General features: G+C 40.7%; 1 protein-coding gene across 3 annotated transcripts in view; it reads right to left on the reverse strand.

The window, feature by feature from the left end:
* The window catches only part of grm8a (glutamate receptor, metabotropic 8a), a 211,173-nt gene that overhangs the window by 21,384 nt on the left and 172,600 nt on the right, over positions 1 to 17,189 (reverse strand). For all 3 annotated transcript variants that reach the window (XM_069156778.1, XM_069156777.1, XM_069156779.1), the window contains exons 8-11: positions 9,099 to 9,238; positions 6,821 to 6,967; positions 4,106 to 4,527; positions 2,652 to 3,018 (exon numbers count right to left, since the gene is read on the reverse strand). In XM_069156778.1, the coding sequence (XP_069012879.1) occupies positions 2,652 to 3,018; positions 4,106 to 4,527; positions 6,821 to 6,967; positions 9,099 to 9,238 (1,076 nt within the window). The remainder of the gene's footprint in view (positions 1 to 2,651; positions 3,019 to 4,105; positions 4,528 to 6,820; positions 6,968 to 9,098; positions 9,239 to 17,189) is intronic.

The following is a 17,189-nucleotide window of genomic DNA, read 5'->3' on the forward strand; positions in this document are numbered from 1 at the left end:
TAGCGACAGAAAATAACCAGCATGAAATCCAAATATATGTATTGTAATGTGCACTGTAATTTTCTTTTTCTAAAAATGTGTCGTTCAGGAACTGGTATCAATGTCGAGGTATCGGTACAGATTTTTTTTTTTACGATACGTAGTCCTTGGCATGACTCCAAACCTCTGACTGGATGAAGCTCCAGTCTGATGAAAGACAACAAGTAACCTTCTCCCTTTCGGGTTTTAAAAGATAATACTCATCAGGTTCTATCGTTTGAATGCGGTGGCATACAAAAGGTCATTGCAAGAAAAAGGGAGATTAAAAAGTCAGAGTCACTTCAAAATTCTTGCATCAATAACAATCCCAAAACTCTCTAGCTTCTTGTGGAAATAAAATGAGAGTGAGCAAAGCAAAAACACTATGAAACATCCAGCAAGAGTATGATTTCCCTGATGTGTGATTAGACAAGATCACTTTGATGTCAGCTTTTTTCCATGCGACAGAGGCGCTGGCACCCGTCTTGAAAGGAAAATGGGCTGAGACGGAGGGGAAAGGAGAGAAATTAAAATTGCCAGACTGACACGCCAAAATAGGGAGAGATTGTAAGTGTCGAATCCTTTTTATTGAGGGAGAGGAAAGAAAGACTTGAACATTAAATAGACATGTAGGTGTACGGTTTTGTATGTATACAGAAAGACAGAGTGGGACAGAATAATGACATCTGAGATTGCGTTGATGGCTGTCTCAAAGACACATATTGATGCCCCCTCAAAGACGCACAAGCAAGCAACCAACATGAAAGTTATTTGGCTTTTACCCTATAAATCCCTTTAAATTTGAATCATGAATATGTGTTTACGAAACAGCTTTAAGTTTCTAATGATTTTCACTATGTGTATGTGTGCATATTCATATCATATGGAAGATCAGTTAAACACACAGTGCTATCAGTCTGTTCACAACCATGGCTATGTGTCTGTTTAAGCCTTATCTATCTACGGTACATATACGTGTTTAGCATTGAGATGTACAAACTGTGACATCCGCAATCAATGACGTGCCATGAATCTCAATGAGTCTATGTGTTTTATTGTGAAAACCAGACTGGTCGCACTATCATGAAATGGAATCAATAAACTACGGCTGCCTTAGCTCCAGTAAACACAGAGAAGGTTCACCATGTGCATGGACTTATGAATCAGATTAGCTGCAGTATATTGGTGTTTGTGTGCATGCCTCCTAACACTTCTGTTTCTTAACTGATAAGGTGAAAGGATACCTTCTTTATAGGCTGTAACACAATCACTCCAACACTTACATACCTGTTTATTGTTTCTTTTTTTTTTTGCTTATGACCCATAAAGTTGAAGTGGGAGGTATTTGTACCTCATCACAAGATATGGCCTCAGTGTGGCAATAAAAATTGAGCAATCCAACTGAAAAAAAGACTGTTGTACTTGATTTCCACAGTTATGAGGAGCTGAACATATTTAGCATTTCAAAAACCAAAATTATCTATATTTTCTCAGACTTTTAAAACTTTTAAATATTTTGTGATGTCTTAGATTTTTCACGAGACTCCTCTGGAGCTTGTGAAGCTCAGGTCAACAGCAACAGCCTTGAGAGATACACATGTATGTTTGACTCGATTTGTCTGTCTATATGACTTTGTATGCATATTATCATGTAGAATATAGTCGAACATTTTATGTAAAAGGTGCACAACTTAAAATACGTTACAAAAGGCAACATGCTGATAATGTACATTCTCCATCCATCCAGTGAAAACACATCAGTCATTCGGTGAACACCGGATGTAAGGCTGGATGCTCGCTCGCACGCACACGCACACGCACACACACACACACACACCTCACATGGTTACATCACTTAGCAATGAGCATTAACTGCAGGTAGGAGGAACAAGCTCTACTGTATAATCTTCTAAAAGCCTGGGCCATAACATGGATCCAGTCAATCAGCCAGACAGAAAATCCCCTTGTACTCACGAGGGATTGTCAGGAGATGTTAGACTCCATCGGCAATACCACAGCTACAATTATAAAACACATCTACAGTATCCATTAGCGCTAAGAGATGCAGTTGTGCTGTCCGAAAAGGTTTGCAGGGAGGGAAAGAAAACATCCTATATGCAGCAGCAATAAATGCAAATGTATGACTAAACTCACTGCTCACCTGCCAGTGAAATGTTACTTCTATAAAAATATCGCACGCAAATATACATCGAGCATTACTCAAAATCATCTAAATCCATTGCATCAATCTCTATGGAGTCAAATCATTTACACACACGCACGCGCACACACACACACGCACGCACGCACGCACGCACACCATAAACCAATGAAGCCCATAAATTCACAGAGTTGTCATCTTTACTGTAGATTGTGGTGTCCCAAGAAAAAAATCCTTTAAACCCTAGGGGTCATATACAGGCTAAGCCAACAGATAGACAAGCAGACACACACACACCACGGTCTCATCCTCTTTGCAGACGCGGAAATCCTAAAGATGATGGGGCTGAAGTACAGACATCTAACGACGTACAACACTCACACTAGAGCATAATTTACAGAGAATAATATAAAACCGGGGCATGCAATTACGGCATTTAGTAAATTCTGAAGCAGAAAACACACAAACTCACCCTTTCTGCAGACTGCGACGTTCCAAAGAAGATGGGGATGAACGCCAGCCAGATGATACAGGTGGTGTACATGGTAAATCCGATGGGCTTGGCTTCGTTGAAGGTTTCGGGAACGCCTCGAGTCTTGATGGCGTAAACCGTGCACGTCACCATCAGCAGGATGGAGTAACCCAGGGAGCAGATGAGAGACAGGTCGGAGATGTCACACTTGAGGACTCCGCGCGCAGACAAGGGGTCCTGGGTCCGCTGCTCGCCGTAGTCCACCACAGTGTGGGGAGGGTCCACGGCGAACCACACGAACACACCCAGGAGCTGAACTGAGATCAGCGAGAAGGTGATGGCGAGCTGGGAGGCAGGAGAGATGAACCTGAAGAGGAGAGGATTACTGATATGAGGAGGAGGTGCAGCACGGCGAAAAACCTGCCGGAAGTTTATCTCGAATGGGGCAACTAACGCTAGAAAACTAACACGAGTGGAAACATTGAACGCACATGAAAAACGTGTCACTGAAGGCATTTTATTTTTCATAGTCTTTGGCCAATAAGGTCTCTAAAAATACCTTTAAAAGCTCACACACTTGTCCACTAAGGTGAAAACTAAGCTGTTTTTCATGGTATCTAAAAGGTTGAGGCGACTTTCCCACTCGACAGCGGCAATATACCTGATTTCTATAAACGCAGCCATACACACTCTAGTGAACACACACGAAGAGTTGGAGGGAGATCACGGAAAAGGGTAATAATGAGTTCTGAAGCAAGTCAGAAAGCGAGAGACAGAATTTGCAGTGAGACCTTTCAGGAAATGTGATGATCATATAGAATGCTAGGTGGTTAAAAACTAGACGTACCTTATATCTAAAATCAGAAGATGTCTTTTCATTCACATCTTTGTGAAGAATCAAAGTGCTTCTCCAAGCTCCTGGGGTCAAAAAATACTCAGAGCCTGACTACCTGGAGGCATGCTGAAACCCCAAAAAATGGCCTCGAGACCTTTTCTGTAAAAAAGCCTTTAGCTGGATGGTGCTGCAGGAAAAACAGCTGACCATCTGGGTAGCAGGGACGTGAACTTGAGCACTAATAAATCCTGCATTATCATTTTAGCCACTTAGTTGCTGCTCTCTTCAAGAGTCACTCAGTGAGTGCAAACAGTGCAATAGGTGAGTGTGAGTTCATGACTTTCATAAATAATGTATGAAAAATAAATGATGATTAATGATTGCAGGTAGCTTAAGAAGAAGGAAGTGGAAGTTAAGTTAAGTTAAGTTAAGTTAAGTGTCCGTGTGCACTGGAGTGCACAAAAAAAAAAAAAAAAAAAAAAAAAAAAAAAATCCACACTCACATCCTCATTTAGTGCCACTAAAAAAAAAACCTATCAAAACCTGTATATGCTGGACCTGCATGTACAACAGAGGGCAAACAGAGTGTGCATAATGACAGGTGTTGTTTATTTTTCACCTGGGGGCTGTTACAGACTTCTTCCCTTGTTCAAAGATGCGGTGTATCCTGTTGGTCTTGGTGAGCAGCGCAGCATAGCTGAAACACATCCCCAAGCCGAGGAAAATCCTCCTGAACGAACACACGCCCACATCTGGCGTCGCGATCATCAGGAACGTAATGGCGTAGCAGAGGAAGATTCCCGTAAGCAGCACGTAACTCATCTCCCGCCCGGACGCTCGCACGATGGGCGTGTCGTTGTACCGAACGAAGGTTACCATGACGAAAGAGGTGGCGATGATGCCCAGCATGGAGATGAAGACGGGGACGACGGCCCAGGGCGAGTGCCACTCCAGCTTGATGATGGGGATGGGAACGCACCCAGTGCGGTTGGCATCAGGTCGCATCTCATATGGACACAGCTCACAGGTGAACTCTGAAGCCTGTGAGAGAGAGAGAGAGTTTACATTATATATTTCTTTTCTTTAAAAAAAAAAAGTAACTCATCAAAACACATTTTTGACATATTAACTTGAGTGTTAACACTTTCTCATTGCTTAGATTAGTCTTGATGGAAAACCTTTTAGCCTTATACTGAGATCATTTCCTCCTACGTTCATAGAATGAATCAAAGATAATGCGTTACGTGCAGTCTGTATGTGTGTGTGTTCTCTCTTGTTTTGTTTTTTCTGCTCTCTCTTTCTCTGGGGCTCTCCATCCCCTTCACCTGTAGAACACCTGGAATCAACTCTCCGAGTTGCAGGACGAATAAAAAGGGAGGAGCCGAGGGAACCTGGATCTCTCTGGCCACTTCTCACACACCTAAACCAGGCTGCAGACAGCACTGGTTTCATGAGGATTTCTTTTCCTAAAGTGATCTTTTGTCCAGCATGATTTAGCGTGTTGGAGTTTGTTATTTTAGTTTGGGCTGGAGATCACCGGATGTCCAGTTTTCATTCTTTTGTTTTGGTTTAGTTTCTTAGGTTAGGTGGGATGAGCTGGGTTCGTTGACCCATTGTGTGGTCGGCCCAGTGACTATCCCTCCTTCAGTTCTGTTTGGCCGGGAGCTCCAACCCTCTTTAGTTTGTTTCTGTCTCTAATTTGGGAAAAAATAAAGCTTGTTGGTTTGCACCGTGAACTCTTGCTCGTCATGACATCCTTTATATGTTTTGCTCTCCAGCAGAGCATCTATTTGTTTATCATTTTAGGAGGCCGTGACAGTATGAACCATGAACCTGAAGTGCACTGGCAATGCGTGGACAGAAGCAAATCTTTAGCCACTAGAAGTAGTTAATTTGTTTGATTAGCGCTCTTGATGTGAGACCTTTTCAGCAGATAAGCTAATGATAACTTAGCACTCTCAAAGCTGTTTGTAAAATGTATCAACATTTTGGCACCAGAAAAATGGTGAGATATTGAAAAAGAAGTCAAATCAAATAAAGAATTGGAGCAGCGGCAGTGAAAGCAAATCTAGATGGTCTGTGAAGTTAGATTTTAAAAAAAATTGTACACTTCCTCTACAGACGCATACTTACTTTTGTCATGTTTTGCATAGTATTCTCCATTCTGCTAAAATCTTAAATCTACATTTATCTGTCTCAACAGAGTGGTTTTACATGTATCTGCAAAACGAGTATCGACTGCTCACTCTGACAAGCATCAACTGCTGCTGTTATGACTCATATTTTCTTTTTCCTTTATTGCTTCCCGTGTGAGGAAAATCTCCGTGCATACACCTGCTCGCTCATGAATCTTTCTAACTTAATAAGAAGGATGATGGGCTGCCAAATTTTCCCCGACGATGATACAATTAACATGGGGGGGTGTAACTTTATAATGGGTGATCAGACCCTGTCTCTCACCTCGTATTACATACTTCTATTTGCTTTAATAGCATTGGTGGGGTTCTTCCTGCAAATATAAATTTGAAATGGGCTGCCTAAGTAGCTAACTCTTTTGATTGCCTGATATGATTTGAGAAAAAAAAAAAAAAAAATCGAGATGAGAATTTTACTGCAGAGCGAGAACAAGCAGAGAAGAGTAGATGCATGCACAGACTTAACATCTTTACAATGTCAAAGTGCTGTTACTGCAAACAAGTCTTAGGGTGGATTCATTGTTAAAGCCTTCCAACAAATGGAGGTTTTACTTTTTTAATCATGTACAGTTCAACTAAGTTAGACGTTTGGTCAAAGTTTAACGTTTTTTTTGACAAATTAATTTTACAATAGTGAACAGGTTACATTAAGATATTTTGGAGGTTTTCCTAGCTTTTGAATCAGAATCAATCCAGGTCCTTTGTAAGTCACGGAAATAAAAAAATGTTTGGATGTGACTTGATGGACTGAAAATTAGCAACGACAGTAAAAAAGTATACATGATTTTGGTTTATGCAAAATCCCGCTGCTATTGATTGCCAGAATATAATGCCTAAAAATATATCCTACCATACAGTTTCTTAGAAAAAGCAGTTTCAGCAGTGCGCGTTATGCAAGCATTCACTGAATCATCCATGATCGAGTGACAAAGGTGAATTCAGGTTGAGGTAGATATTACTGTCTGAAACCTGTGAAGCCTGGTCGAAAGTCTCCAGCATCTATTTTAGATGAAGAGACCAGAACAAAATAAAAGCTTGAGAAAAGTAAATTTAGATAGCTTCTTTGATTTGATTGTTAATTATATGCGAAGCTTCACAGCATGAAGCTAACGGTAGATATTTCTTCCTCAGAGATCTACCTGATAGTGGTATCCCTCACAGCGCTCACAGTGCCAGCAGCACGGCACACCCTTCACTACTTTCTTCCTTTCGCCTGCGCGGCACGGGATGCTACATACAGAGGGTGGGAGAGATGGGTCACCTGTCCTCCAATGCATGCCCTCCACCTGAGAGGAAGAGAAGAGAAGAGAAGAGAAGAGGAGGAGGAGGAGGAGGAGGAGGAGGAGGAGGAGGAGAGGAGGGAACAATACCAGTGATTATTTGTGTGTTCAAACAGCAAAATAAAACTTCCCTTCTTCTCTGGGGTTATAATGCTGCACAAAGATTGGCAGCCATCTGCTGAAGCTGACATTACTGTGTGTTAACAGTCCTTTAACACTCCATTTTCTCTGTACCTGCAGAAAGTGCATCTTTGGGGCATCTTGGAGAGCAATTAGCACAAGCTTATCCTCTGATCGCTTTTCTGAGTGCTGCCAGGCACAAAACTAACACCAGTCTAGTCTGGAAGCAAGCAATCAGACCGTAATCAGATCTGGCACAAATAGGCCATCTGTATTTCCTTCTGTGTGTTTGTGTGGGTGTGCATATGTTCTTCCATGTGTGCATTTTGTTTGTTTGTGCTTGTGTCACGCTGGCCTTACAGTGAATCCCTGAGCTTTCCATATGTCTGATATGAGTGAGTTTGTGCGTGTGTGTGTTCTGATTTGTAGTTGTGTGTGTGCGGGTTTGTGATAAAGTCTGTCATCATTCACAGTCCCTGAGGTTCATCCACTGCCAAGGGTGCTGAATAAAATGGGCCATTACTGGTTTAAACAGGCACAGAAGTTCCAATCCAACAAAAAGTAGTAAGTAGGAACAGAGACAGTGGACTTGATTTGATCAGTGACACACATACAGAAACGCACATAATTCAAACAGCAGTATTGGGTCACTGGCTGCTCGCAATTCAGTGTTGCAGTATCTACAGTATGAGGAGAAATATTGAAATGTTTTGGTTGGGGGCTGTCTTTTCACTGTTTATTGAGTATTTATGTTTATTATTTATTCATGGCCTCACCTTTATCTTTACATACATACACAACTAAATACCCACCTTATTTTGTTACAAACACCATAAATTATTCACAAACCAAAACAACACAAGCCTGGTCGTGAACCACTTTTTCATTAATTACTTCAGTGACACAATAATCGCTCTATTAGCATTAAATGAGGTCCAAGCACAGTATGTCTGACCACATATTTATCATGAAATCCACCTGCTTCACGTGCACTTCTCTCACAGTTGTCCTGTCTCTCTACAGATAAACATTCAAACTTGTTTGTTTGTTGATCATAAAAAACTTTCACCTGCTGCCATCACATTATCTTCCTCTGTGCCTTCAAACCCAACTGGATTGTTAATTTGTCAACTGTCAAAGTGTCCGATCATGTGCGTCTCAACCGTGTGTTGTCCTCTGTGTTACTGAAGTGTCTCTCTCTCTCCGCACATGCACACACGCACACGCACACGCACACACACACACAGAGAGAGTCAGCGAGACAATGGGATTCCAGCTTGCTTGTGGATTCAATTATATGTTTTTGTGTGGCTGTAAGTAGGTGTATCCTCTAGTGTCTGTAGTTTGCAGTTCCTGTACATTCTGCAGGTATGTGTGTAACCTTGTGTGGGTGTGAGTCTGAGTGACTGTCTCCTGCACAGGACTAAAAAGAAGAAAAGAGCTGCACTATCTTGTAAAAAATTCCAGCAAACTTCGGCTCCTGAATGACAGCAATAACTCAAACAAATCCAGCCCAGTAACATGGGATTTTCAATTCATGGCGGCGGCTCAAAGTGATGTTGAACTTTCATTTTTCCAAGGTATTGGATGCATAATGCCTCAGAAGCTTCAATAAACCACTCAAATCCAAATATATTTTGGATTATTGTAAAGAAATGTTTCCCGTTATTGCACAAAAGTCACTGACAAGAATAATATGATGGCTCAACATACGATATGAGCAGGAAACACATCTGCAATGGTATGTTTTGTACTGAATAACCTTTTAGTTAGTCAGTAAAACATAATTTTATAATTACTCATCTTCTGTAAGTTCTTAAAAATATTTTGGTTCTCTTGCTCACTTTTAGTTGGATTTCCCCATTTTTCACTTTGCTCTTTTTCTTCATCTTAAAATTGTTGCTTTGACTTCTCTGCATGAAACTAGTTTTAACTGTTGCTATGGTGCAGGTCTCAGCTTGTGCTCTGGCTGAAAATGCAATGTGTGTAATTGTGTGTCTGTGATAAAAGGTCTCACTTTGAGGTGTAATTTGTTGGTCCAGGAGCCGATGACTCTGTACTCAGCAGCAGATCTGTTGTTGATCTGATACTGGAAGATGTCATATCTTCCCGGAGCATCTCCGTTCTCATTGAAAACCACTGGTGTACCGGCACTTCCTGGAACAAAGAAAACAGGGATGGCAAAGAGGGTCAACGTAATTATTAATAGACAGTATTATGATGTTTTGAATGGATGTCATCTGAATTTTTTTTTATCAATCAATCAATATAATGTTAACTTAATGTATACATAAGAAATAACTGAGCATGCAGAAAGCCCTAAATGCACAGCTAATGAACATATTTTACGTATACATTTAAATGTATGTAATATTTCCTCAGGCACTTTGTTAATGAGCTGTGAAAGCGGAGGTATCATCCCATTGAGACTTTAGTCTTAGCTGCGTTGACTGAATATACACACGCATGAATACGTTTATGTGTCCTCTAACATTTAGTTTTCTCACCACCAATAAGGCTTAACACAAACCTTCTCTGTCTTACTCAGCATCTTTCTTTTATGTAACAATATAATAACCTTGTATTCCTGATTCTGGCATGGCAAAAAAGAAATCCAATTACAGTGTACATATAGAGAAAGCACCGTCTTATGGAAATTCCACCTGTGTACAATAAGTCATTGATGTGTTGGGATGAGGGGAGCATGATGAAAATGGATAAACAACAGTGACCTGTTTGAAGAAAAGAAGAGAGAAATAGTGAGACTGGAAAGTTACCAAGAAAAACAAAGTCAGACAGGGCAGAGTGTGGGGGAAAAGGAAGCAAACAGAAAACATCATCAGAAATAAATTTAAAGAAAAGTGCTTCAGATAAAAATAGAGACCGAATTGAACAGAGACACGAGGAGGCGAGAGACGGATAAAAAAAAGAAAGAAAAAAGACTGCGGTGGGTTGAGAAACGCTCGCACAATAGGACAGAACATAAAAACCAATCACAAAGGAAAAAAGAAGGATGAGAGAAAGAGGAGAGAACATCGAAGACAAGGAGGTTAAATCTTTCTCACTGTGAGCAGAAATAACGAAAGATGTACACGTAATGGGTAAAAAGAGGGAGTGTAAGCAGGAATGAGTATGACAATTATTGAGAGACTGTAAGAAAGATGAATGGAGGAAGACTGAATCGATAGAGACAAAAGTATACGTCTCAACTTCTCATTGATGCCACAAATTGTGAATAAGCTCCATTTCTGTGAAAACTTGTCGACTATTATCTCTCGTCAGGCTCGCACAAAGATCCGTGTATAAACTATGATTGACATGCACATAACTAAACTTGAGATTATTTTCTGAAGTAGTTATTTGCCGGTCCCTTTCCTAACCTTAAATAAAGACCAAAATGAGGTAAAAACTGCAGTGACATAATAAGGATGTTGACAACTTGCGGTGCGCACCACAGTCGGACAGGCTTACTTCCTCTTAATAACCCAAATTCACTTCGGTTTAACACAACACAGCCAGTGCTAAATATGAATATTTCTGGTGCGTAGTTAATGTGCTTGCTAGGCAACACACAACACTTTTCGCTGTTATAATTAGTATGTTTGCAGCAGCTGCAGCTGCAGCAGCAGCAGCAGGCTCACAGGTTCCTGTCATCAGCGGCATGCTCAAGAAACCATGCAATTCTCCCGAGCTACTACACTCACCAATCAACTCCCGGAAGTGACAGGAGCTGCCCAGTCCTAGCAGCCATCAGGAATGCCTTAGTAACCAGCAAGTAAAGCTGCAGACGCTACCTGCAACACCCTAGCAACGAGCTGCCTTAGCAACCATGAGGGCCCGCCTGGGTTGACAGGTTTATTCTTTATGCTTGTACGCAGCCAATATCGCTAAATAAGTTAAAAACAAAAAGCGCTATTTCTCGTCCAGTGATTAGCGCGTCATCTTTTCCTCCCTCCTCTCTCACTGGCTGGTTTTCTTGCAATTTTCCCTTCACACCAATCATACCTCTTTGGAGCTACTTGAGACAGCAGCAACTAAAAACTAGTGTTTGGAGTGGAGACACGCTGGCAGGTACTTTAGATTATGCAGAGCGAAGGCACACTGTTTGCTCTGAAAGCAGTGGTTACCTTGAGTGGGAAATTATGATTTGTTTTGCATCATTTGTTGTCAATTTCTGGGTAAAGGGGATAAAGACAGTGTACTTTTAAAAACAGCAGAAATGACTGCAAACACGCGTACAACGGGCATGACAGGGGCTGGCATTATCGAGCCAATATGTTGGAAAAACAGGTAGCTGACAACCGTTCATCAGTCCTGATTAGTGTTTTGGTTTAAGAGATGTATGGATGTGTTTACTGGCCTAATGAATATTTTGTGCGGGGTTTGTTTGGTTTATTCAAAATAACATTTCCAGGAAAATGTTAGCTGTTGGAGGGCATGGGAAAGTTTAGAGTTATTAAAAGTTAACATGAAATTATGATGCACTATTTCATAGTTTTAGGGAGATTTAATCCATGTTAACTTGTTTGTCTGCTGGGTAAGTGAAAAAGATAAATATTAGTCCAACCAGAAAAGTGTGAATATGTTAACGTACTACGGCTGCACTATGTGTCCGGTGTAGGGGCAGGGACATATACATTTTCACAACTTCCCGCTTTGTTTGATATTAACTTTGAAAAGTAAATGATTCACCTGGTGCCCTAGCAACACACCCCCTCATCCTGTAGTGATACCTGTTCTGTTCTGTTATTCAAAGGAAGATGGAAAATATTTATCATGACTTGAAAGTCGGTACCTCATCCAGTTTTGTTCCTAAATTAACAAAAAACAACATTAAAGAAGTATGCATATTTCATACATATACATATTTCTTGTAACAGCTGATAACTTTGTCGACACTTTACTGCAAAATTCCTGTTGTGTGAGAACAAAGTCATTTCTTGTGATGCTAATTTCTTCTTTGCCTCAGATGCATTAATTTTGTATAACCTAGAGCAAGCTGGCAAGCTCCTAAATGGCACAGAGAGTGCTGAGAGGCCAGGGGGCAGATGCAGGTTAACATAATGCATCGTCTCACTTGCTCTGATTTAGAGAAATAACAATGAAACCTCTGAGTTTGTGTTTCGTATTTGAGGGAGGTTGGGTGCTCTGATCAAAATGAGAACAGCTAAAACTTCTACTTGTCGGCACAGATTTTTTTTATTTGTGTATGTATTGCTGACTGCAAGCAAACATTTTTTTCTGGGCTTATTTTAACTCTCCAGGTTTTCTCCATGGAGCAGCAAGGCATCGTAACAGGCTCTACTGAAGTGTCCTCTAGCAAGATACTGTTTCCCTGCCTGCCAGAGGCAGCGCTCTGTTGCTCTCCCACTGAGTTGGAGGATTTCCCTCTGGGTATCAACAAAAATATCACAACTCTCAACTTTCCTCAAGATTTGCAAGAGAAGCTCACACTTAATTGCTTCAATAATGTAATATGATATCTAATCACGAATGAAAGAGTTCATGCACTGAAGCCGATGTGGATTGTAAAATGAGCTGAACCTAACTTGCAGGCAGAGACACACTAACAGAGAGAGAACACGGGTGACATAAGGGTGAATTGGTAAAATTGGCACATGAAAGAAAACGGAGAATTGATTTGCGTGCCCACTAAACTAAAATATATTCAACGTCAGTCACACCCATTGGTGGGAGCTAGAAAGGAGGGAAATGTGAGGTAAGGAATACAAGATTAAAAGTGAGCGAGACAACAGAAATGCCTCAACCCTTAGCAAGCTTAACAGCCACAGAAAGGAAGGCAAAGGCAAAAAAGGGTGCAAAACATTAATGACACAGGAAGACAGAGGCAAAATAAGACTAAGCAGGTCTGCGGGAAAGCATCAAACCCTGCCTATCTGACAGACAGATGCAGAGGCACATGGGTTGACATAAAAGCACAACAGATAGGGAAAATAAGGGTGAACAAGATAGAATGTGTGAATATTACATAGCGGGGTAGCTGAAAGGACTCCAAAGTTTTTCGTCTTGGCGAAAAAGGGAAGAATGCATGACTAAGTAAAACAAAATGAAGAGATAAGAGAGGCAGAGAGAGGAACTACAGAATGTGTGAGGATATCAATTAGCATAGTGTTTAAAACCTCTCCGGATGACAGAGATAGAAACAGAGGTGCAAAGAGAGTGTAGAAACCGCCTTAGATGTCTCTCTGTTACTGGAGATACAGAGAGACAAAAGAAAGGAGAGAAGATAAAGAGAGAAAAGGAGTTGAAGAGGAACAAGCAGAAGGGCTGTTAGAAAGCCTTAAGCCTTGCCTGGTTCACTTTAGGAACACTGAGGATGAATAGTGAGTCTTCATCCCACAGACTAAATGTTTATGATGGGGATATGCAAAAAAAACTACACTGCAGCATGCATTAATAAAACATGGGTCTGTGCGTGTGTGTGTTCTTCGCTTTCACCAACAGGCTCCCATCTGTGTGCCATGCATCGATAGCACTAATGGGGGGAGAGTGACACAAACGCAGACAGTGGAAGAAAACACAAAAAGAGAATAAGAAATGACAGAAATGATAATAATGAAGCAAGAGCTCGTCTAACAAAAACATTGTCATTTTCACAGTGGTCTCCAGCGGCAGGGGGAACTGAATCTGAGAAGCTGGTTAACTCCAGTCCACATTTCTTATTTCTACTCCTTTCGCCTCTTTTCTATCTATGTTTTTTATTTTCGCTGTTCTTTCCCGGTCGGTTTTCAGCACTATCCTCACGGCCAACCCTCCCTCCATTCAAAACAGCTGTTTCTCTTTCCTCTCCCTCTCTTGTTCAAAGCAGATTTTTGCCTCTCCATCCCCTGTGCGCATTCTTTACCTCCCAGCTGTGCGTCCTTCCCTCTGCGCTCCATGTCAAAACCTACCTGTTTTACCCCCCTCTTCCTCTCCCCTCTGTGCACTTCCAAAGCACTTTAACTGCCCCTCCTCCCTCCGTCTATCCACCCATTCCTCTGAAAGTCAACTCTCTTCTCAGCCTCTTTGTTATCACTTTGCCTTAGCTGAGCAGAAAAAAAAAAACAATCTAGAAGGCAGTTTGTCAGAGAGAAACAGAGCAGACAATAGAACATGAAAAAGAAACAATGAATGTTTGAAGAGGATCCAGATCTAAATGGTGCTCACGGTGAATGAAACACTTGGCTAAATAGTGAAAGTGAGATAAAGGTGGAGAGAGGGCTGGAACAAAGGACAGATTGTGGGTAAAAATAGAGGTAATTTAGTGAAACCCACCCCGCAGACATGCAGAGCACAAGAAAACCTTTTTTTGTGGCAATCTCCAGTAATTACAGAAAACAAATTTAAGGGGGCCGATATTTGAGTCATGATCTGCATTCATTGCAGTCCTGGAGAAAATGTGGAAAGGGAGGGGAGGAAGAAAAAGCGATAAAAAGACAGGGAGAGGGCCATATTAAGCTCATCAAAAGAGACAAAACAGCCTGAACGGGCGATGGAAAAACAATTTGGAGAGAATGAAAGCGAGGGAGATGAGAAATAAATAAAACAAGAAACAAGGCGTTACATTACCAAACCTGGCAGGAGAAACAGGGAAAAAAGAAGTCGAAAAGAGAAAACCAGAGTACAGCTGATAACAATATTACACTGGTTACCACATAAAGTAATATGTATATATATATATATATATATATATATATATGTGTGTGTGTCAAACTAGCAAATGTCTTTGTTCATAATGACTTTGTGAGCTCATGCATCATAGAAAACAAAATAATTCACCAGCATTTTTTAACTTATATCTACGTATTGATTGGCATTTGAACAGACCATAAGTAAATATATATATATATATTTAAAATTTAAAAAAAAAAAAATATATATATATATCTACATGCCTACACTGCTCATTATCAATCCATCTCTACTTTGTTCTTCTTTACCCTTCCTGATGTCCCTGCCATCCAAATACACAGGTTACACATGTACAATAGCACAAACACATTCAAATTTAAAAAAACAAAACATACACTGCACAAGATACGTCCATGTGTGTCTACCTGCACAATGCTGTCTGCCAGCTGATTAGGTGTGGTTGTATTTATTTCCGTGTCTTTACAGTTGACAGACTTGCATTGTATCCGGTTAATGCTAATCCTGATTAACAACGCATTCCTGACCAAAAAAATTATATATTTCTGGTGTCAACATTAAAAAGACACACACACACACACACACACACACACACACACACACACACACACACACACACACACACACACACACACACACACACAAAGAAGACGTGAGATTTAATGGCATTTTGGGATATGCAATAACAAATTATTATTTCTCATTTTCTCAAACTCAATTCAATTCTGGGTTTGTTTTCGCGTCTGCGTGGATACATGTCAGACTGTCTAGTGTCGCTTTGGCTGTCTGTCTGATTGTTTTTGTATCTACCTTTCGTGTTCTGTTTTCTTACCTAAAATTATATTCAGCCAATTATCCTCTTGCAGTAACAAGGGGAGATATATATTACTGAGAAGATAATAACAAGAAGACAAGAGTAGGTGAAAAAAAACTATATGGAGAGTACAATCTATATATATACCCTCCAGTTATCAGGATGTGTCAGTATATTAGCAGTATGTATCCTCACTTCCTATCATACAGCTGTTTGGCCTCACTGTCTGTCACTCTCGAACAGCAGCTGACACCGACAATACTCAACAACCAACTAAACATCCAGCTCCAGGCTGTATGTAAGGTGATTCTCGCATGTTGTGCACTGTAAGGGAGTAGGCAAGGTGACATTACCGGTATCAGATTAGAAAATATGTCAATAATCTCCTACTTACTACCTGCTGCTTGTAAGTGGGCCGCAGGTAGTAAATAGGAGATTATGTGTTAAACTGAGGAGTTAGATCTGTGTCCACGTGAAAAATGACACATGAATGTGCCGAAGACCTGCATGGAGGAATGAGATATCTAAATATCCACAATGCAAAGTTTCAGATGTTATTTCAGATTTGTATTGGGTTATTGTTTACATCTACCGCCTGAATTTATGATAAACTCAGTTTATAATCTGTTTCTAGCCCCGTTCTTAATACAAAGTGCATAACTTCAGTTTTTGTGTGTTGGTCTCTGAGCATTTCCAAAACAAGGATAACCTGCTCTCCACACGGTACCTGATCTCCTCCTGTGCAGACACACAGATGGTGCACTGGCAGCAGATGCTAAACATGCCGCTCACACAAGGCTTTCTGTTGTAGACACAGTGGCGGCTAACTGTTGTGTTTTTATGTCTGTGTCACACACCCTTCTTACTACACCCCTCACTTCACTTACTTTATGTTTCAGTGGAGTCAATCTCACAATACTGGTGCTGTGTTTTTTGTTCTAGGACTGTACTTGTGGTTCTATTTTCACTTTGTATTACTATCTCCATACACCATCACATAAGTTACAGACATTTGAAGCAACGAAGAGTTGAATTCTTAGCAAGGTTAGTAAAACAAATGTTCTACCATCAACAATTCTGCATGATACCAACACTTGCAAAGTAAGTTTTTTTCAAATTGAACCCCATTTTTGAGGCCGTGGCCGAAGCTTATTATGTGTCTGCCATCAAGTTCCTCTCCCTCTTCTCTTCTTCCTCTTATCTGAAATTTTAACATGAAACCAAGACTTTGATTTTCTCTCCATTCTCTCCTTCCCACGGTTGCCCTGACCACAAATGTTTAGCACCTCGGAGTTCCCACACCTTTTTCCTCACTTATTTTTCTACCTGCCTGTCCGTTCGCTTTTTTTTCACAAGATGGATGTGTTCATGTAAAGTTTTTACAGTCTCCCTCTCTCTCTATGCCGTCTCTCTCTTCATTTCGTCCAACATCATTCTCTATACAACATAAAATGCATCGTTCCTGTTGTTTTCTTGCAGTTTTGTTCTTGTCGAAGTCATCAAGCGGAAGTTGATACACATCCCCCAGTGTCCGTCTCCCTGTTCTATTCAAGGTCATTTCAATCAGCTCATGAAGTATTACATGCCTTTATTTTTTTTTTTTACTCTTACTACACTGGGTTTCTCTACATTTTTTCTTTCCTT

The sequence above is a fragment of the Embiotoca jacksoni genome, unplaced genomic scaffold (genome assembly GCF_022577435.1).
Source record: "Embiotoca jacksoni isolate LCO1_2020_lvr unplaced genomic scaffold, fEmbJac1.0.p SCAF_21, whole genome shotgun sequence".
Classification (NCBI taxonomy): Eukaryota; Metazoa; Chordata; class Actinopteri; family Embiotocidae; genus Embiotoca; species Embiotoca jacksoni.